Raw genomic sequence first — 23,437 nt, forward strand, 5'->3', positions numbered from 1 at the left:
ACAAAAGGGACATGCACCCTTACCTCAAAAACAACAAGGTCATAATCTCAGGAGGACATATCACATCCCACAGCAAAAGATGCCCATTCTTAAAATGGATGTTAGTTATCAGCCATGCTTCCTCGCCATATGGAAGCTCAAAAAGGCAGTTTAAAGGGTGGGCAGAACCACTTTTTCTCACATCTATCTGGGGAAGGGGGGACCTCTACAAAGGCAAAGGACAGTGCATTAATTAATGTGTTCTGAGAATGAAATTTTTTAGGGAGGGGATATCAATAGAAGGCCTAATACTAGCAAGTCAGACAAGTCCATGGTACCACACACAATCAGTATGATGCAAACCAAAAATGCAGGTGAGCATAGGCACCAGAACCACAGAGAGAGGGGGAGGGAGCACCCCCCACTTTTTACAGCTACAAGACCATGGAGTTTGAGGACTCGTGTGCATTGCACAGTAATGTAAATTTAAAACATAAGTGCGTGGAAAACATCAATGCTGCTAAGCCTGCTGCCAGTCGCCCACGGTAAGAAGTGCTCTGTTTTATTTAGTTCTGAAGGCATTAGTGTGCTCTGTTTTAGTTCTGAAGGGGTGTGTGTGTGTCGGAGTACAGCTCCTGAGGGAGGCAAGCGGGTAGTAGGCAGGGATGGCAGAGAATAGTTGTGATATGAACGGTGGCAGTTCCTTTTGTCAGAGGTGTTTGCAGCACTCATGGTGTGAGAGGGGCCAGGTCGGTGGCGTGTCTAAGTGAGTTCTCGCCTGAATGTTGGAGAAACACACTTTTTGACAACATGACAAATCTTTTTTATACCAATTGTGCAGGCCGACCCTGACCTCGATTCTGATAAGGTAAGATGATAGGGTTGGGTAGGTTGTAACATTTCAGTTGTGGTAGATAGATGAGCAGAGTCTATGGCAGGAGGCGGTTAACATGTTCTGTGATAGTTGTACTTTTCCAATTGGTTCTACATTATTACTAATTTTGTGTTACCTATTGTAGCAGTATTGTTTTGTAGTTCTGTTTTCAGATATTTAGATTATTACAGTAAGAGCTTGGTTTAATGTGAGTTGGTTTAAAAACATAGTTGTTTCCCCACTGTAGTTGACTAACAGTACAAATCAGATCATCGTAACTTAATATGCAAGTAAAATGCTGAGTGTTTGGAGCCATACTTGCCAAACCATTTTTGTGATTAGTAAAATAAAATTGTTAGAGCTATTACGGTCAGTCTGTTTTTATTTTACTTATGTGTTTGACCTACACTCCTGTAACAAGAACTCGCATAAGAAAATTAAGAAATTTGCATAACATTTCTGCATTATTCTATAAAATATATCCTTTATATATTTGGATGCATGACTTTTAGTACTTGAGCCAAAGTGGTATATTGTTTCTTCATTGTTTCTTTTAGCTGTTAACTGTTTGTGATCCAGTAGTTTAATTGTGGTAGTGGGTGCTTCTTAGCAAGGTGAAAGGCATGCAGAGTAACCCTTTGCAACAACATAATAAAATGTCTGCAAAATTATAAGTGGTGTCTGGTAAGTGATAGTGAGACTTTTTGTGTCCAGTTTGAATGGGCTGGGAAATACCTAAAATATCATTTTAGTTATGATGACACATGGAGGAAGAATGTAGGCGAGCACTGCTGTCTTTATTCACTGTTTACCTTGCCAGCTATACCTCTCAGAGAAATGGAGCTTGATAATGACATTAAATGATATTTAGAAAAGATAGTATTGTAAGTGTTTGGATGCGCACATTTTTTATTTTGTTTGTTCTTTGACTTGCAACTCTTAAAAGCTTTCTGACATCTCTGGTAGTTTGGAGAAAAATGTCCTTGGTGGCTCTTATGTCTATGTAAGATTTTTTTTTTTACTGATTGGTATACACCTTCCTGAATGTGTTATTCTTGATGAAGTTATGGTTGTTAAGTCACACAGACCTCTTTTCATTCTAGTGTGTGGTAATGTGCTGAAATACCATTGGTCTTTTACAGATAATTATTTACTTCTGCAGGATGTCATCCTCTCACAGATGGTTTTAAAATGCTGGGACAAGGGTAATCTCCCACCAGTCCTGTTTCACTTACCCTCCTTTGGAGATGAGATACCCAAAGTTGTGTGAGCTGACATTTGTGTGGTGGTTTTGTACATTATCACACCTGTCAGATACGTTGTTCCTTTACAATGAAACATTCTGTAGTTGTTTTGGGCTTTGTGTGTCATTCTTCGTATTCTAGCTACAGGTGCACATTTTTGAATAAGTGTATGCATGCATGTATAGATATTTATTTGCATATTTAATGTGTGTGTCTAGTGAGATTCCACTGGTGCTACATTAGCCTTCCCATGTGACCCATTTGTCTTGTACATCATTATGCTTATTTCAGCAAATCTAATGGCAGATGCTATAGATGGTTTAGTCATGTTACTTGTAAGGGCAAATGCTGTTAAAACATGCAGTTTATTCCTGATGGTCATTTAATGACTGGTGTAATGGTCAAGGTGTTTGCCTTACAAACACAAGGTGTGGGGTTTGATTGTCACATGGGGTAACTGGCTAGGCTTAAAATGGCCCACAAGGGCAGTTAGCCTAGTATGAACCTATGTGTAGTTCTGAAGGCATTAGTGTGCTCTGTTTAAGTTCTGAAGACATTAGTGTGCTCTGTTTTAGTTCTGAAGGCATTAGTGTGCTTTGTTTTAGTTCTGAAGGCATCAGTGTGCTCTGTTTTAGTTCTGAAGGTGTGTACGCGTGTGTAAAATGATCCACTTAATTGGCGGTTAGAATTACCTTGGTTCAAATCCTGTACCTTAAATACACCAGCCTGTATTCTCTACCAATACCACCACTTGTGACTCAGGGAGTTGAGTCCATGCCTCTCAACTGTCTAAAGTTTCACAGAACATTTGGCTCATTCTTTTAGTCTGCTCCTCTTAAAATGTGTGTTTTTCTAGGAATTCATTGAGACTGGAATTCGCTAAATAATGACAGCCCTTTAAGTTTCAGTCTTCCTATCTTTTTTGGAAACACATGGTAACACAAAAGTATTTTAGCAACTTTCTAAGATTATACAACCAATATTTAAAATGTGTCCTTGGTTTTGGGCCTTTGCTGCCCCCCCCCCCCCCAATAAATTTTGTCTTTTTCCAGATTTCTTCTGCTGTGAAATTGAGAGATTTAGTTGTGTCAAGTGAATGGTGCATTGGTAGTATTGTTGCCTCACAACATGAGGCTATCCGGTTCAATTCTTGGCTGGGGTGCTTTCTTGTGTGGAGTCTATATGTCCTCCCTGTGTTTGTGTGAGTTTTCTTCCACATTACAAAGACATGCATCGGAAGCATTTCTCCCCGGGCTTCTGCTGAAAATTGGCTTTGTTCCAAGCTGGACTTTCCTGGTAAACAAATGTTAAATACAAAATTTTACAAGGAGCTGAGAGCTTCAGGGGAAAAGAAGTTTATTGCTGCTTATTCCAAGTCTGTTTGCAATGTTAGTAGCACAACAGGTAATAGCCTTACTTTTGATGCAGAAGTCTGGGGGTTCTACTCCCACAGTATGCAGGTAGATCACTGGTACTGTACTGTGTTGTACTTTAAAGGGAGTGGATGCTGCAGTTCTGTGAATGTCCTCTTTGGCGGAGATACCTAGTAACTATGAACCTGTTATCAGTTTGCCATCCATTCCCTATTGCAATATTACTAGCTTATCATTTTTTAATGTAGCATAGGCAATTTATTCTTCAAGGACAACAGCCACTTTATTTGTAGATGAAACAATGAAATATAAAGTTGTTTCCTAGCAGCAATCTCTTCATTAGTTAGAGATCCCTTTAATGTGGAATTATTTAGATGACTTACTTCTGCAGATATTTTGCATATTTACTGACATTGGTGGATTGTAATGACAGAAGTTTGAGTGGCCTTTTACATTTGAAATTTTCTGAAATGGGTAGTTTTGTCATTATTGGTCCATACATTTTGTTTCATTGCTTACTAGAAGACTGTTCAAAACTACAACTTTAAAACACAGTCTAACAACTGCTGCTGTATTGTACAAGGAATATAATTTAATATAATCAGGAAGGTGAATCAAAGAATGCATACATGTATTCATGGCCCTAAACATGTTTTTGAAAAAAGCCCAGAGGAAAGTGTGAAAGGCTCAAATCATGGCCACACTTTAAGCTTTACTCTTGTTACCAGAGCAATGGATGAAGGTAAAACAGTTCACACCACATTACCTTGACCTGGCCAAGCCTTTTGACACAATCTCCTACTCAGGTGTAGTACAAAAGATGAATAATGCAGAAGCAAACACTTGCATCACTAGGTGGATTGCCAACTTGCTCACGGGATGCAGGAGATCGAAATAGGGGAAGAAACCAGTCACCAATGGAGTCCCCCAGGGTTTGGTGCTGAGACTTTTTCTCTTTGGCATATACAACTCAAAAGTAAAAGGAAATACCAAAGGGCTTTGGCCGGCTAAGTTTGAGATGACTGCCAGCTAGGAGCATTCCTAGAATTTCCCAAATGACTTAACCATCATACAGGAAAGTTTGTCCCAAATAATAACTGGTGTCAAAATCATGACAATGCCCTCTGAGAACTGACCCAATTGTTTGGCATTTGGGAACTTGTGTGTACAGTAACCTAACTTTTGACAAACATGAGCCCAGAGTCATAACAAAGCCTTTCTATATTGCACAGATTATGAACAAATTGATTGTGACTAGATCTGGAGATGTTGCTATCCCCCTTTACAAAGCTCTCATTAGGGCAATCATTTTGTACAATGCCCACTTTGGCATGTATCTGTCCAGAACCATGCAACAATTGGAATACCTTCAGAGATACCTTACTAAAAGGATAAAAGTCCTAAACAATAGGTCTTGCATGGACCACCTCAAAGATTTATTACTATACTCAGTATCCTACAGAGTGCTTAGAGGTGACATGTCTGGCATACAAGGCATCCTCCGACCTAATACAGATGGACCTACTGAACACCAGCAAGTCAAATGGTATCAGAAATACTCAGTTCAGGTATCTAAACTTAATGTTGTGGAGAGATGGATATATATCTCAGAGGCTACCACTGTTCAGAACAGACTATCAATAAAAATAAAACAAAGCTCATTCTTCCATATTCAAATGCAACTTGGATCTAAGGATGGGTAATAGACAATGTACTCCAGGATTGCCCCTCATCCACTAATGGATAGAGGCAGTTCCTAAATGCTGCATCCCTTACATGGGTCACCTCAAATTATCTATGGTACGATCACAGTTATTCTCATTAGGGTTAATGTACAATTATCAGCCTGGCAAAGGTAAGACCAATCAGAAAATGTTAATTCAAGCACCAAAAGGGAATTGGCTAAGCTTAAAATGTCCTCCAAGTGAACCTATGTTGTGGTAGTAAACAGTTATAAAAAAATTGCCCTTTTTAGATCACTAAGTGCCCCTCTCACCCTCTGCCCTCCCAGTCTTTAACAGCTTCCAGGGCCTATGAGGATGAGCACACAGAAATTATTACAGTATCCACTTTAGTGGGTTGCGGAGTCAGGTCCAGAAAGAAGCAGACTGAACACAGATCTATTAAAACAAATTATCTAAATGTGTGAAGAACGAACTGTTTCTCATCAATTAAAACATGGTTAGTGTTTATGTGTGCATACGAACCAACACTGAAGCGAAGTGCATACCTAGTATATGTGGCTGTAACACTTTAAATGAAAGACATGAGATCTTGTGCACTGCAGCACTCTAAATTTGGTCTTCATTGCTTCATCATGCCCTTGTTAACATAGCCACAAGCAAAACAGTAAACAAATATTTGACAACAGTGATAGTAAATCACCTCATATTAACAAAGCAAAACTACTCAGTATGGAGACGATGGTATTTTTTTGATATAAAACACAAAGGATTTTCAAGAAAAGAAATGCAATAGATACAGAACTGCTGCTACCACTGTAACACAATAACATAAATAACACCTACTTACCCCTTTGTCTGCCTTGGATGCTACGTAGGGCCAAGATGTTCTGCTCATCTGAAAGGAAGTGCTTCATTTTGTGGAAGGGCTCTTTGCCACGGACAGTCAGTTTATTCCACGGCTTTGGACGGGCCAATATTTCACTTACAGAGCCTTGTGACAGTCCAAGAACATAATGTCCAAATATCCTTTGTCCAATATTGTGCTTGATCAACTGCTCTTTCACCTGACGTGCAATTTCTGCTGTGTCGATCTCCTCTCCCTCCGAAACACTGCCAGCACTTTCTGACTGGCAAGGCGATGGCACCATGCCATTGAGATCCTGGTTTTGCTGTAATGGACTTGGGGAAGATATGGAGTTTGTGCTATAGTGACCTGTTGGGAAAAGCATATTTGTGCTCCCTGCTTCAAGAACTGCTTTGGAGTAGAAAGACTGCATTAGCTGACGCTGTAGGAGAGAATTTAGTGCAAATTTTCCTGATGAGGCCAGGGGTAAGGTTGAGTTTCCCAGGGATGAGCTGTAAAAGTCTTGACTCAAACCCGTCGGTGAAAACTGGTGTGTACCATTAGTACTAGAAGCCAGTTCCCCGCTGCTTCGCAGCAAATGGGAAGGAGGGGAGGATGGCGAGGCTGTAGGGCGTTGGTTCTCAGGGTGGTCTTTCCCTTTTCTCTTGGCCGACCCTACAAGAAAGGTCAAACATAATGCATTATGGGGGAGTGAAAGGGAAAAACCATAATGAAAATACAAATCTTTAGCCAAAAATCTAAATCTACAGTTTTTATAATGGCCAATGTGACAGTCCAAAAATTTCAAAAGGCCAAACACTCCCCCCCAACAAACAAGTGTTATGCATTTGATGTTTGTACCTTTCTTGTATGTTGCAGCCTAGAGAATCCCTTACACATGCTTATAACTGGGACATTATGCAGCTGCGTCATCATCAGTGTTACAACACCTACAGCTTTTCACAGTGACAGAAGTAACTGATATTATACAACATCAGTTTTCTCTCTGACCAGGAACCAACAAGAAGTGATCATGTCTGAGCCTCCAGTACTTAACATTTAAAAAAAATATAAACTGCAATATTTAAAACTATAACATCAATGCTAACAAACAATGTAATTCATTAATGCTTTTTACAGGGATTGTTCTATTGTTTGCTAAAATTCTAACAAGGATGTTGGCAAAAAATACACTGCCCTCCATTAACTATACTTTGTCATTTCTGCAAAAACTATGCCAGCAAATGTGAATACATTATCATTACACCATTCCTGGGTAAACCAGCACAGCACTGAATCCAGCATTTAAATACACTATTTCAAGCCATGTAGCAATTCAGCATAATTACTTCTCAAACAGAAAAAAATGTGGCTTAGAAGACAAAACATGCTGAAAAATGAGGCCTTGTTTTTTTTAAACAAAATATACTTTTTCCACAGAAAGTATTAGATTTTACATGCCTGAAAACAACTTTAAACTGTGAAAGCCTCCAACTACCCATTTAAAGTGAAAGTACTTCTTTCTCTCTTATTCTTAACACTACCCTCAAGGGGTCATCAAGTCTCATTCTATTATCCAGACTATAAATCTGGGAAAGAAAACATTACTCAATGCTGTCTCTTTACATTAATCTTGCTGCCAGGCAATGACATGGGCTCATGTTTCAAACAATTTTTTCCCTCCCCATCTCCTTAACCCCAGATGCACAAAGAAAGACCTGTATATGCACGCACACACAAACACACACATGCACAACCTCCGAATAGACAAGCCTTGCAGGGTATATAAAGGGTACTTACAGGCCGAATGCATTAGACACCTACCACTCAGGTCGCTGTTGGTGATACGTAAGGTAGCATTCTCAGACTGCAGAGTGCGATTCTTCTCGAGAAGCAACACCTCAAGGGGCTTAGAGGCATCCTGAAGACCCAGGAGAGAATTGACACTGATTTGAGCAACCTCACTTCAAATAAATTACTTATTGCTAGAAATTGTTCATATACACTTCTGATCTGCTCTACTTCAGACGGAAAGTTCATACTGTAATACACATGTATTTTTCCTTGATTTGTTAACTGAAACACAGTTGTGGTGATTATAATAAGGCCTGCTAAATGCTGCAATGAGAAACAAAGCATACTGGGTTTACACAAAAACCACAGAATATTCAACTAGACAAGACAAGAAAATCAACCCTTCCATTAAAAACAGATCACTTTAACATGTTTTATGATGCAGTGGGGGGTGGAGACAAGAAATCAGTGGATCACACCGTGTATCTATTAGTTTTACTGCAAACAATTGCATTGAAAGTAGCTTATACACTTACTACACAATAAATAATCACACACAACACAGCATTTTTGCTTTATACAAAAAAAAAAAAACTTTTCCAAAAATAAATTAGTGAGGTTTACAAGTACAAAAATTGAATGTACCACACTATGCCCACAACAATTGTTTGCCATGACAAATACTGCACTATGTATATGTATTTTTGATGGTATGCTAGAAAAATCATAATTCTGCTTGCATACACTGTTGACATCATTCAAAATTCACATACACTACTAAAGGGGTTGATCTTTAAAGGATGAAATAATGAACATTTAGTATTTATTTTCCATTAAACAGTGAGAAGATGATGCAACAAAAAACAGGTGCAGCTTAAAACTAGACAGCTGGCTAAATGCCTACAGATCAAAAGTGTGTGTGTGTGTGTGTGTGTGTGTGTGTGTGTGTGTGTGTGTGTGTGTGTGTGTGTGTGTCTCTAAGTGGTTAACATCACAAGCACAGTTGTGTAAGTAAACTTACCATAACAGTAGACATTTGAATGATCAATGCTACAGTAGCCTTAGCTATATGGGTTGTACATGCCAAGGGTATAACAGCCGAACAGCTTCCAAAGCTTCAGGGCACCTTCCATATGCTGAGTGAGCTGACTAAAAAGAAAGGTTTGGAAGCCAAGCCCTTCAGAGCTTTCAAGCCAACAGACAGAGGAAGGCTGAATCCTGAAAGAAAAATGCTAGCAACAACAAAAAGTAAATTCCAGACCCGGCATAAACAACACACCAAAAACAATGGGGATGGAGGGAGCTACTGCAGCAGAAATCATTTAAATATCTACAGTTATACTAAGTTTACTTATGTAACAGTTCTATTTTCATCATATTGATCACTGCTGAAGCCTTAGCTATATGGGTAGACTACCCATGCTTGCTATACTTAGGAGGTGGAAGGAAAAGGGTCCAGGAGCACCCGGAGAATGGTCCTAGCAAAGCCTGATCTAGAACTACAGAAGGAATCAAGTTTATACTGCTTTGTAAAAAAGTATGTAAAGTGGACTAAGCTGCTGCTTCTACAATACTTCTATAATCCAATCCTTTCCAAAAAGGCACAGATAAAGCCAAGGCCCCGGTCAAAAAGGCCCTGACCCTGCCTGGAACAGTTTTATTTGTGGTAAGTATAACAAAAAATAGCATTAGACAAATCATTTGGAAATAGTCTTTTTTGACAAAAGGTTGTCACCTTCTGTTACCTTCACAAGAAATGAATAACTGATCCAAAAATCTGAAAGATTTAGTTCATTCAAGACAGCACCTGAGTTGTCTGTGGACATGCAAGGTATTGAACCCCCCCCCCCCCATTTTTGAGCTCATGAAATAAGATGGGTAGTGGAACAGTCTGGATTAAAGGATATTGAATACCACTTTAGACATGAAAGAAGGATTAATTCTCAGAGAAACCCTGTCTTTGTGAAAAATGACTAAAGGTTGGCTCACCATAAGAGCTGGCAACTTAAAATACTCTTCTTGCAAAGGTCAGAGTAATCAATAAAACTGCTTTCCACATTAAAAACCTCAATAAAGTCAGACTAGCTGGTTCAAACAGAGCAAGTATTAGTTTTTCTAACATAAAATTAAGATCCCAAAGGAGAGGCCACTGGTTTTCTTGGAGGCCTCTTATGCAAAATCCCCCTTCAAAAACATTTCAACATAAGAATGCACAGAAAGAGGAAGGTCCATGGGCAGAAATCCTCAAATGGATGACAAATGAACCTTGATGGAGAAGAAGAAAGTCCACAGGACAGTAACTCAAATATTCTAAAACCAGACAACTAGCCCTGAATGGGTGCCGGTTATGCCATTGACATCAACTAGAAAACCTCTTCCATTTGATAATATATGATTTTCTAACAGCAGGCTTTCTTGCCTCCTTTAGCACCTTCTGCACTTCCTCAGTAAACAGGTGCTTAAAGGGAATGAAGACTCTTAATTTTCAGGCAATCAGTCGAAGTTGACTGGGGCTAGGGTGTATTAAAACAACTCTGATCTTGTGTGTACAGATCCATTCTGTGGGGAAGCTTGCGGTAATTACCCTCGGAAATTTATAAAAGAAGGGAGAAAGCAGAGTTGTGTAAAATCTTGCGGTAACAGCAGACGTCCTTCTCTTCTCTGTTGCAGTACTCTTTACATAAGGGGATTTCCTGCCAAGGATACTCCAATGTCCGGCCAGTACACCAAAGCCTTTAGGTCTTATAAGCACCGTACATCACACATATGCTGCCCGCTCAAGGCATAGGGCATAAAGGTGATGCATGGATGCAAACACTCAACTGGAAAGCCCCAGGAGGAATAGAACACCCTCAGGTACAGAAGAAAAAGTGTACGTCGAGATGGCAAAAGAAAAGGAATAAAGACCCCCCCCCCCCTCAGCCAGGAGGGCAACAAAAATACAAGGCAAGAGCTAGAACAGAGAGGAAAGGAGGGGGGAGCAAATACTTCAACACTGAAGAGGACATTTGCTGTTACTGTAAGATTTTACACAACTGTACTATGTCCTTCCATAATACTGTTGCAGTATTCTTTACATAAAGGAGAGTACAAGAGTTATGAGGAAACCTAGGAGGAGGGAAGGCATAGAAGAGCCCTCTACAAACCCATGCAGGACAGCTCTGGCAAAGCATGCCCTGGCCCTGGAAATGCCAACCAATTTGTAATGCCTGGTGAAAATATGAACAGAAGACCAAGTAACAGCCTCAAGGAAGAAGCTGGTATCCAAACCCTTGAAAAAGGCACTAGAGGAGGCAACTAGCTTAGTAGAATGTGCCTTAACGAACAAGGAAAGATATTTCCTACGATAAGAATAACAAAAGGAAATGTCCTGCGGAATCCAGGAGGAGATAATTTGTTTAGAAAACAGCCAAACCCAAAGTCATGGGATGAAATTAAATAAAGAGCTGCTTAGATTTGCAAATAACTTTAGCTTTATCTAAATAATACCCAGGCTGTCTATGCAAATCCAATGTGCGAAGAACCTTCTCACTGGCAGACTGCGGTTAAGGAAAAACAGGAAAGAAGATGAACAGACTGATTAACAGACAACTCATTGAGCACTTTAGGCATAAAAGAAGGATTAGTAAAAACAAAACAAAAAAAAAGACATCCTGTCTCTATGAAAAACTATAAAAAGAGGAACAGCCATGTGAGCCTGAAGTTCAGACACTCTCTTGGCTGAACTAACAGTAAACAGAACAACAGTCTTCAAAGTACAATGTTGTAAAGAAGCTGAAGAAGCAAGTTCAAAAGAAGCCTGGGTTAATTTTTTCAAGTACAAAATTGAGATCCCAGGAAGGCAGAAAAGGATTCCTGGGAGGCTTGCTATGAAAGATGCCAGATGAGGATTCAAGGGCAGACAAGCAGAAATTGCTGACAGGTGAGCTTTAACTGAATAATATGCCAACCCAGCATGCAGCAGATCACACAAATAAGAGAGAAACAGCAGAACCTCCACAGATAAGGGATCCTGATAGTGACAGAGGCACCAGACAGAAAATGTTTTACATTTGGATATATGACAGAAAATGTTTTACATTTGGACATATATGATGTTTTGGTACTGGGTTTCCTAGACTCCTGCAGAACCCAGAGCATCTCCTCAAAAAAGGGGTGCCTAAAAGGGATCAAAACACAGTGTTATTTGAAGAGTGGACAGGTGAGGATGGATAAGAAATCCCTTGTCTTGTGTGAGAAGATCCATCTGGTGAAGTAACCTGTAGTAGCTACCCCTGGCCAAATAAGAAAGAAGGGGGAACCAATGCCTTCTGGGCCAAAAGGGAGTCACCAGCAAGATTTTGGGAGAGTTCTACCTGATCTTGTGCATAACTCGTGGCAATGGGGGGGGGGTATACAGAAACATTTCCTTCCAAGGAAAAGACAGGATGTCCACTTTCCAAGTTAGAGGACTAGGGACACTGAAATAGAATAGTGGAAGTTCTCTGTTCAGAGGAAAGGCAAAAAGAACTACCTAATAAAGTGGCAGCAGTGAAACTTTCTTACCTAACCTTTCCATGGCCCTATTATCCTTATCAGAAGGCAACAGCTTGGTGGAGGGCAGCAACCTGAATAGTCTGTCAGAAGAAAATGACAACAGAAGGGACAGCAGAAGGGCATTTATAAAGAAATTTGCACTCATCAGGCACTTTATAGAACCTATATAGCTTCTTATGTGTAGGAGGCTGAAAGTCAAGGACTACAGAAGCTGCTGAAAAGGTATCCAGAAGGGCAGCCAAAACAGGAAGAACAGCAAATGGTTATGGAGACTCCATCTGTAGGAATTCGTATATTTTCTGAATATGACAGACATGAGAACAATCCCACTTATAATAGTTTATCATACAGACAATGGTGTCTTGCAAGGAAAGCGTTTCTAAAGGGGAGTCTGAACTTACGTGATCCTCCTCCAAACTGTAATCCAAGGGGGAAGGGATTTAGGAAGAATAAGCAAGAGATTTTTCCCCAGTCCAGATCCTTATCTGAAGAATTCAGTTCCTTAAAACTCTTGAGTGGAGTGGAAGACCAGGGAGGAAACCTCCTGAGGTGGTTTCAAGGCCATCAAGGTTTTAATTAAACCCCAAGTGAAAATATGCCATTCAAGTTGGGGAACCTTCACAACAGGGGAAATACGCTTTGTCTTCTTTTTCTGTGGAACGTCCTCTCAAAATACCCTCGGAGAGTCTGATCCCTGACGTGATACTATTTTTGTAGCAGGAAGCGCCTCCCTCACTAAAATCTGAGAATTCCCCCTAGGTCCTTCGGATATAATTAGCCAAGATTCCCCGTCAACGCACAGCCATATGTAAAGCTTTAGACAACACGCAATAAGCCAGATCCATGCCAGCCTCTGATAGGGTAACACCAGTGGAATCCGAAACCAAAGTCTGACAGTCCTTTGGACTTTCCCCAGCCTCAAGAGAGACGTTTGGGGGAGGCTGGATAGCAGCCGATCAGGCCTAACTTTTCTGGCCTTTTCCTGGGAAACTGGCTCACAGGATGAGAATATTCTGCCATTGTACCCTGAATCAACAGATATATGGATAAAGAGGAGAGGTGACTATGCAGGGTCTCAGGCATAATCGTCTGACAGACAGAACACTGCATATGAATGTGGGAAGCACCCAAATAAAAAGACACTGGTTGTGGCAGTCCTTATGGGGAATCTGCTTCCCACACTGACATTTTCCCTTTTGGATGACATGAATACAACAGCAGCAGGGTTTCTAAATAAAGATTTATGTGAGTCGGGGACTCTGTAATATCTGTCAGGCTTACTGGGAGCCGGAGGTAAAGAGTCAGGGGTCAAGCTTGACTCCGAAAACACATCATCCACAATGCCTAAAACAGGGGGAATGGCTAAAGGTTTGTGCTGAGGGAGAAGGAGGAAATCCCTGAGCCTCTTTTTTGATTCTGAGAAGTCTTGACTCTCCCAGTGAAAATGCTCCCTCAAAGTATGCAAGGTTTCTCCAAATGAATAATCCTCAAGAGGAGATGCAGATGGAATAGACTCCTCAGCATCAGAATCCTCACAGGGAGGTATAGATAATTCCTGATCAGAAGAGGAATCAAAAGAAATAGAAACCTGATCTGAAGATTCATAATCAGTGTCTTGCCTAGGCCTCTTATCTGGAGGGGGATGGGTACCCCTGATCAAGGTAATAAGGTCTTCAGCCATTTTGATCATCTCTTTTTTAGGCATAGAGGCCTGTGCACGTTGCTCATGCGTCAGTTTTTTAGGTTTAGAAGTTGCTTTTGTCTTTGGTTTTGCAGCTGTCGTCGGTTTGATGTACAAATGTTGAGGACTGAATACACCCTCAGAAGCCAGTACCTGCTCAGCAGCTTTGGTCCCATCCGAGGGAGATACATCCATCGGTCCAATACCTTGAGTATCTTGCGGCATGCCGGACTACACATGGGTGTCAGTAGAGGCCTGTGACTCGAAGGTAGCGGGTATCAGGGGCTGCGAAGGCACCTCACTGAGTACCGGCGACTGGCTTAGGAGAAGCTTAGTCGGTTTTGGATCTTAACTGCCTTTCTCTGTCCTTTTCTTTGCATTTTTTATGTACTCTGGTAGTCGGATTGCTATCCAACGACATTTCTGGGTAGTTAAATCTGTTTCCAACATACTTTGATGCAAAAATATACCGACGCTTAATAGTGCGTTGGTTAAATCTAGCACAAAACCGACAGCCAAGCACATTGTGATCACGGCCTAGGCAAGGAATACAGTATAAATGGAAATCCTTATGAGGTATTTGCTTCCCACAAGTAATACAATTATTAACTTTTTCTGACATCGGTAAAAAGCAAGAAAAAAGTTTCCCCAACAGGGTACTTAGCTTTAGTGAAGACTGTGGTTCTGAAACTCAAACTCCAATATTTCAGTAGTTGGCTGACCGGCACTTGCGAAATGCTTCTGCTTCGGGCACCAGGCAGCAAGAAAGACTAAAGAAAATGGCGTTGGCTGCATGTTTTATACCCCTGATGACCTGACGTCATGGAAGAGAAGACAGTAACCGACGCAGGACCCAAGACTTTGGAATTCAGGCCAACTGAGGGCAACCTGCCAGCAGATTACCCAAATGTAATGACTGCAACAGTGAAACATGAAGAACATCAAAAAGTTGGTCAATCCACCTAAAATCTTCAGTTCTCTCTAGCAGGATGAGGTTGCTTCCTTGTGTTTTTTCTAAAGCTAGTGGGAGCAGCAGGGCGAGAGTGCTTTCTAATGAACTGAGTTTTAGCAGGGTAGTTCCTTTGGAATTTTGGGATGGGGAGACTAGCAGGTGTTTTAAATCCTGCATCTCTTTTCCCCTTTGCTGTAGTGACTTAAATAAATCAGCCATTTTAGTACCGAACAAAGTTGTGTTGTCCAGAGGGGCATCAATCAGCTTTGCACTAAAGTCATCTGGAATGGGCTGGAGACGTAGCCATGACTATCTTCTCAAGGCAGATGCTGAGGCTTCCTATTATATGACCAGACGCATTCTATCAAATGCGTCTCGGTCAAACTTAAAACAATGAAAAGGCAAAATAGCAAAGCGGCTTTTAAGCGAATTCTTTCCCAGGGAAAGAATTTGCTTGGCCGTTTCCATTACTTTGCCATTTTTGGCACTGTAGTGGGATCTCGGAGTTGGCATATTTAAGTAGGAGGTTGTGGAGGGCACAGCCCCCCCACATCGGGGGGGTGTGGGGGGCACAGCCCCCAACTTTATGTATTCTTTCAATTTTTTTTTTCTTTTTTTTGGAACAGTGATTTTTTTCCCTTGGGAAAAAAAATTGCTGTTCTAAGCTTTCGAGATTGTAAGCTTTTGCTTACATGGGGTCGCTTACTCAACGTTCGCTTTTTAAGCGTTCGATGATATAATATAGACCTGATGCTGATGCTGCTGACCTAGCTGAGACTTCAACAGCATCATAGCTGCACTTTATGGATTGCCTGGTGACTTGGGAGGTGACAGCCAAAAGGGAAGACAGTGAAGCTTTGGCAGCAAAATCTGGTATAGCAGACAATTCCTTGAAGGCTTTCTCCAAGAGAGATAAGGCATACTTTAGCCATGTGTGTCTGGTAGTTTGTAACCCTGAAGGCCAGAGTAGTAGAAGTGGAAATTTTCTTACCCAGACGCTCCGTGGTTTTGCTGTCTTTGTCAGCAGGGAGAATGGTGGTGGTGGTGGTGGACAGGATCTGCTGGAGGACACTTTACACGATACTTGGCAGTTTCAGGGACCTTATAAAATCTATCAGGCCTGTGTGGAGCAGGGGGTTGTTAATCAGGGTTCAAGGATGCTGAGGAGAAGGCATCCAGGAAGGCAGACAGAATTGGAGGGACAGTAGTAGGGCTTGGGGAAACCATCTGAATGATGTCAATACCTTTTTTTTGAACCTCAGTCATTTCAGAAGATTCCCACTCAAAATGTTCTTTCTTCTTGGCAATGGTTTCCCCAAAGGTCAAATCCTCAGCTGGGGAGTCAGGGTCAATGGGGTCTTCTTCTGTGGAGCCATACCCCAAGGGAGAAGAAAGCTGAGAGGTAGAGGAGAGCGAGTCCTCAGATGAAGAATCAGAAAAATCCTCTTCTTTCCTCATGGATGGGTCAGATGTTTGAGGGCTTGGGCTCAGAGTAGGAGGCTGCATCACAGAAGTCCTTGTAGTGGAAGGCCATAAGGCCATGAAGGCATTAACAAACTTTGGCTGAAGGCCTGTCAATCAGGCATGCTTTCAGGAGAAGAAGAGATGTGCTTCTTTTTTTCCTTTCTCTTGAGAGGCCTGGTGGGTGTCTGAAATCAGGCGACTGTAAGGAACTGGAGGGATCCGAAAGGCCTACTGGAATCTCTGTTTGCCCCTGGAGTTGGAGACAGACGTCAGTAAAGCCTTAATGGACATGCCCTCTGCGCAGGATTGTAAGGCTTCTATGGAGGTACCTGCTAAATCCGAAGCAGCGGAACCTGGATCCTCTACCAGGCCGATGTCGGCCACAGGAGGCACAGCAACAGAGGTAGGCCTGGTAGTCTTGGCTTTCTTTTTTGGTTGTTCGGCAGGTATGTCAGTGGAACCTATGTCAGCGGAACCCTCCATACCTAAGACTATTAGCTTTAATAGGTAGAGATTGAGGGCATGCAGATGGCTGCGCAAGGTTTTGTGCAAATATGCGGGTTCAAAAGGGCCGAGGGTCAATTTTTCTGGAACAAAATTAAGGTTCCAAGGAGGAGGAATAGGTCTCCTGGGAGGCCTAATGCGAAGGATGCCCCCGAGCAATTGTTTCACCTCAAATCTGGATGCTCGAGGGGGAAATAGAGGCAGACAAGTAGAAACAGCTGACGTGTGCTTTGACAAAAGAATAAGGCAAGCCAGCAGAGAGCAATTCACACAAGTAAGAAAAAACTACTGTGATTCCCACTGTCAGTGGGTCATGGTTCTTAGAGAGACACCAGACTGAAAATCTTTTCCATTTGGAAACTTATGATGTTCTAGTATTGAGTTTCCTGCCTTCTGCAAAACACTAGAATCCTATCACTCACAGTGTCAGCTGTAGCGTTGACAGGTGTGGATGTTCTGTGTGAGAAGATCCACTCTGCAGGGTAATTTGTGGTGATGGCCCTTGGCTAAATGCAAAAGGAGGGGGAACTGGTGCTGTCTTGACCAAAAGAAATTCACCAGCAAGATTTTTGGTTGGTCCTGCTGAATCTTGAACAGGACCTTTAGCGTTAGAGGAAGGGGAGGGAATGCATACAAAAACATCCCCTTCCAAGAAAAGGAGAAGGCATCTACTTTGCAAACCAGAGGACTTGACTTGGGACACTGGTACATTTTGGAAAATTTATTTTTTTTTGGGGGGTGGGGGGGCAAATGAATCTGTTTGAGGAATACCCCACTGGTGGACTATGTCCAGGAACATATTCCTGTGAAGCATCCATTCATGGGATTGAGTCAGGGACTTGCTCAGGAAGTCTGCCATGAGATTTGGGTTGGAGGGAATGTACACTGCCTGAATAGTCATGTGGTACTGGGCAAGAAATTCCCAAACCTGAAGAGCCAACATGCAAAGGAGATGGTAGTTGGTCACCCCCTGCTTGTTCACATACCAGAAGACTGTCATGTTGCCTGTGAGCAGTTGCAGAGGGCCTGGACGAAGAAGAGGGTGAAATGCTTGTAGAGCTAGTAGCAATGCTCACATTTCCCTGATGTTGATGTGTTCTGGTTTCTGGGTGGGAACAAATTCCCTGAACTGTAAATTTGCCCATGGCCACCCCCCAAGGCCATGTCTGATGCATTTGTCTTGGGTTCTAGGACTGGGGTGAGAGGATGAGGAGGTAGTCCTGGATTTAGGTCTATCTGTTGGAACCATCAGAGCAGTTCCCTCTTTAGACAATGGATGAGGATGACTTTGTATTCTAATGGGTGAGAATGTTGGGTCCACACAGATCTGAGGAACCAATGGAATTTCCACATGTTGAGTTTTGCCACTGGCACCATGGGAATGGTTGAAGCTATGAATCACAGCACCCTGAGGAACTCCCTGGCCGTGATGTGAGTCCAGGGGAGAAGGGAGTGAAAGGAGGACTGAAGGGTCCTGCACCTTCTGAGATGGAAGTGAAACTCTCACTATGTCTGTCTGGACAGACCAGGAACATGTGATCCTGTGAAGGGGTGAAGACCGACTTCCTGAAGTTGATGATGAATCTCAGTTTTCCAAGGAGGGAAATGCTGGTTTCCAGATTTTGGAATAGAGTGCGGGAAGTTGGAGCCTATAAGAGCAGGTCATCCAGGTATGGAAAAATCTGGAGACCCAAAAGCTTGCAATGTGCAATTACTTGAGCCAGGCATTTTGTCAATACCCTCGGAGCTGTAGAAAGACCAAAGGGCAAGGCAGAGAATTGAAAATGCCAGGAACCCACAGAAAAATGTTAAGAATTTCCTAAACATGGGGTGAATGGGGTGTAAAGGTAAGCATCTTTTATATCTAGAGATGCTATGTATCCTTGTGGACGGATAAGAGGAAATAGAGTTTACAGTATCAACATTCTGAAGGAAGGAACCCTTAAGAAAGTGTTGAGATGGGATAAATCCAGGACTGGTCTCCAGGGGCCATCCTTTCTGGGCACTAAGAACATTCTTGAATAAAAGCCTTTCTCTCTTGAAGTCTTAGGAACCTTTTGAATGGAGCACTGTCTCCAAAGAGCTTTGGGAAGTGGGGCAGCTGCTCTCGGGGGGGTGAGGGATGGGAATGAAGGGGGGGTGAAGTGCCCAACCATGAAGTATCCTTTTTTTATTACGGAAAGAACCCAGGTGTATTTGGTTGATGCTTTCTCCAACAATGTGAGTGTTTGAAAGGTGAAGGGAAAGAGGGGAAAGGAAACATCTGCAGGGTAGTCACAGACTCCCTGCTTTGTCAGGAAGGGAATGCCTTTGTTCTGAGGGTGCCTGTGAACCCCTAGGCTTCTGCTGTCTCTTGCCTCTTCTGGAAGACTTACCAGAGGAGTGCTGAGTGTGGCTACGGATGAAAACAGGTTTAGATGGGAAATTCTCATGAAATCTGAGCACAAGAGAAACAAACGTGTTTCAACTCCTTCAGCTTCTTAGTTTTTCCTCTAGGGACATAAATGCAGAAGCTGCTGCCAGACCAAATAAGGCTGAATTATCTAATGGTGCATCCATTAATTTACATTTAAAGTCGTCCTGGAAGGGCAGCAACCTATGTCAGGAAAATCTTCTGATAGCTGAACCAGTAGCAGCTGCCCTGGCACAGGCCTCCACAGCATCACAGCTGCATTTAATGGAGTGTCTTGTCACTTGGGTTGAAGCTCCCAAGATAGAGGGAGCCAAGGCTTTTGCTTTGGAATTTGGAAGATCTGCAAGGACACTTGATGCCTAAGACAAAAGCTCTAAGGAGTATTCTGTCATATGTGTCTGATAACTGATGGAAAGACAAGGTGGCTGAAGTATAGGCCTTTTTTCCTAGTCTCTCAAGGGTTCTACTATCTTTGTCTGATGGGAGAAGGTTGGTAGAAGGAAGCATCTTAGATGTTATATCTTTAGCTACCGAAATGACTGCTTGGTCTGTAGCAGGACACCTAAGGAGGATTTTACAATCCTCAGGGACCCTGTAGCAGCCTGGCGTCTTGGGAACCAGGGCCTGGGAGTCTGTGGTTTGGAAAGCACTGTGAATGGTGTGATAATGTCAAGTACTCCCAGCTATGCCAGGAGAAGTAGGGCAGTGGATGTGTAACATGTCAGCACAGCTAGCTGGAGTTTTGTAAAGAATTATATGTCATTTGTACAGCAAACTGATTTGTACGGGTGCTTGTGTTGAAAATGTGATTACAGCACAGCACAGCACAGCTGATGTATTTGTAAAGTTGCTTGTGTTAAAAATAATGTAAAAACAGTGTGTCTTGCTGGACAGAATGAAAAATGCAGCTTATGTCAGACTGTATTGTAACTGTGGAAATTAATACATTGTAACAGAGAATACTGAAAGAAAAGAGGTTAAGCTCAGCCCCAGCTAACTTTTAAAAAAATATCCTGAAATTACATAACTTAATTTAGGCCACAAAGACTATCTCACAGGTCTCAATGCAGCCAGAGACAAACATATGTACTAGGAAACCTTCCATATTGTAATTTAGGCCATAAAGACTCTATCTCACAGGTCTCAATACAACCAGAGACAAAAGTCTGTACTAGGAAGCCTTCTATATTGTCCTTGGTGGAAAACTAACTGCTACTCTGGAAGTGTGGAAATTTGAAATTGTTTTATGACTTCCAGAAGCTGCAGCACATCTTAGCAAAGCTCTATCTGTGTGTATGGTAACAAATATGTGAGAGATTCTGGTTCACTTTCTAGTAAAGTGGGGTAGTATTGGAACCAGAAGTCAGATGACGAGATGTATGTGATATCACTCTGTAATCCAACACATAAATGATGTTTTAATACTAGATAAGACTGAAGTCTCAGAGCAGTCTGTTTTTGTAACCTGACAAAGAAGGATCTCTCACCTACTTCATCCTGCCTTGTTTTAATAAGTAACCAGGGAATAGTAAATCTTGAGATCAGGCAGGAAAATATAGTGAGATTAGTTAAGTACTGTTTTTCTTTATCTGTGTGAATCTGTTTGTCTGTGTTATTTTAATATGTCCTGTGACTGAAACTCTGGTGTTTACTGTAAATAAATATTTAGTATTTTCATATATTCTTTTATTACTTACTATTAAATATATTTAAATTTCTCATTGTGGCTGGTCCTTTAAAGAATATTTTAACCTTGAGAGTACTTATATTTATTTGGTGACATTGTGTCCGCTCCTGAAAGCCTTGCTGTTTGGTCAGCATTACCATTTGTATTAATATTAATTTCACTCAGTATAACTGGGTAATCTTGTAAAAGCCTTAGAGTAGAAGGCTTTGTAGTGTCTAGTGGCTGTAACTTACCTTATAGTCTGGGCAGAAGGGCATAGCTAGTAAATCTGTGCCAGCCTTTCCCAAGTGTGTGTGTGTGAGAAAATCAAATCTCAAAGTGTCTGTGTGTCAGCTATTTGCAGCAGGGACACAGAGCACTGGTTTCAAAGAAAGGGTGTTACAGGACTTGGCCTGGACACTTGGCTGAGGACTAAACTCTACAAGTGTGCCAGTGGGGAGTCTTACTTGGGGGCTTGGGGGGAGAGAGAGAGATGGACACCCAAACCTTGGACACCCAAACCCTGGACTGAGTGTGTTCCCTGTGTTCTCTTCAGGGAAACTGTGCTTGATGCAAAGAGCTGCATCTGGAAACACTGTGTGTATCTATTTTTGTTCCAAGTGAATGTCTCTCACTGGCGTCAGTGGCAAGGATTCCGGGTCCTTGACTACTTGCTCAGAGGGAGGGACGTCACAAAAGAAATGCAGGATGCACTGGTGTAACTGCAGAGAGCTAGGGAAATCAACTTGTAGAATTTGATAGTATTTTTTTGGACATCACAAATTTGGGAGGTGTCCCACAAAGTGTTCTCCCATTTTCAGAAGAGTTTCACTAAATGATATCTCTTCCATAGGGGAATCAGCAATGACTGGCTCCTCTTCAGGGGAAACATATTCCTGAGGAGAGGGAATTTGTGTTGAATAATCCAAAGATTACTCTTTATCAGAGGAAAATTCATCAGAGGAGTCATTGTCCCTGATCCTTTTCTGAGCAGGTTAGGAAGCAGGATTAGGAGCAGGATGAGAGGAAGGCGGCTTGAGTGCCATGAAGGCCTGAAACAAGCTTTGAGAAAAGGCACTGCCAATCTGTAGGGGCCTCTATCAGGAGACGAATGGTTAGGTTTTTTTTCTTTACAGGAGAAAAGAATAGTTGTGTAAGAACTTACCATAACCATCGATGTCCTTCTCTTCCATGTTGCAGTATTCTTCACCTTAGGGAGTTGCTGCCTGCAGCACTGGACATCTGGCTAGTATACCAAAGTCTTGAAAGCAGAGCTACGTGCGATGCAGCATGTAAGAGCCATAAACTAACGTTGGCTATATCTGTGACGTCTACAGGTACCCAATTCAGAACTGGCTGCCGTATAAAGAGAGCCTCTCAGGAACAGGAGTAATAAAGGAACTATGAAACCCCTCCCAGACACAAGGTCAGTAGTTAGGGGAAGGATCCAGATATAGTATGGTCAAAGACAAAGGTATGGGTGGGACTGAATACTGCAACATGGAAGAGAAGGACATCTACAGTTATGGTAATTTCTTACACAACTATTCTACGCCCCTCTATTCTCATTTTGCAGTATTCTTCACCTTAGGGAGAGTACCAAAGCTCTCTAGGTAGTAATGCGGGTGGAAAAAAGGGGGGGCAGACTCTACGAGACCCTGAAGTATAGACCTATCAAACCCTTCTCTAGCTCTGGAGATGAAGTCCAACTTGTAATGCTTGGTGAAGGTATATACAGAGGACCAAGTTCCTGCCTCCAGAAGAGAAGAGTAATCAATGCCCTTGAAAAAGGCTGCTGAAGAGGAAGCAGCACTGGTGGAATGTGCTTTGACAAATGAATTCAACTGTTTCCATGAAATGAATAGCAAAAGGCAATAGCCTTAGAAATCCAACAGGCAATTGTCTGTTTTGACACGGCCTTGCCTAAGGCCCTAGGATGAAAGGAGACAAAAAGTTGATCAGACTGTCTTAAGGATTTGGTCTTGTCTAAGTAGAACCTCAGTTGCCTATGAACATCCAAGGAGTGCAAGGTCTTTTCTGAGGAGTTCTGTGGCTGAGGGTAGAAGACACGCAAGTTAATGGTCTGGTTTAGGGATATCTCATAAACTACTTTTGGCATGAAGGAAGGGTTAGTCCTTAGAGAAACCCTATCATTATGGAAGACAAGGTAGGGATGCGAAGCCATAAGGGCTTGGATCTCAAATACCCTCCTGGCAGAAGTGGGAGCCACTAACAAGACGGTTTTCCAGGTACAAAACGTAAGACACATACAAAAGAGCAGGCTAGCGCATACGGTTGATGCACAGATAAACCAACCATGAATACAAAAGAAAAAATCCAGCACCCCGAGTAGGTGTAGCAGAGAACTCGTTTATTATTAATCAGACTGGTTTCAGCAAATAGCTTTCTTCAGTGGTATGGTCAAGAT

The 23,437-nt window shown here is 42.0% G+C and overlaps 1 protein-coding gene across 2 annotated transcripts in view; it reads right to left on the bottom strand.

The window, feature by feature from the left end:
* Positions 1–23,437, bottom strand: part of CUX1 (cut like homeobox 1) — a 3,879,009-nt gene that overhangs the window by 1,530,573 nt on the left and 2,324,999 nt on the right. Inside the window, exons 14-15 of one of the 2 annotated variants that reach the window (XM_044054028.1) lie at positions 7,824–7,920; positions 6,003–6,674 (exon numbers count right to left, since the gene is read on the bottom strand). In XM_044054028.1, coding sequence (XP_043909963.1) covers positions 6,003–6,674; positions 7,824–7,920 — 769 coding nt within the window. The remainder of the gene's footprint in view (positions 1–6,002; positions 6,675–7,823; positions 7,921–23,437) is intronic. The other variant, XM_044054027.1, reaches the window with a different exon arrangement.

Source organism: Protopterus annectens, chromosome 13.part0 (genome assembly GCF_019279795.1).
Source record: "Protopterus annectens isolate FY-2018-M chromosome 13.part0, PAN1.0, whole genome shotgun sequence".
Lineage (NCBI taxonomy): Eukaryota > Metazoa > Chordata > Ceratodontiformes > Protopteridae > Protopterus > Protopterus annectens.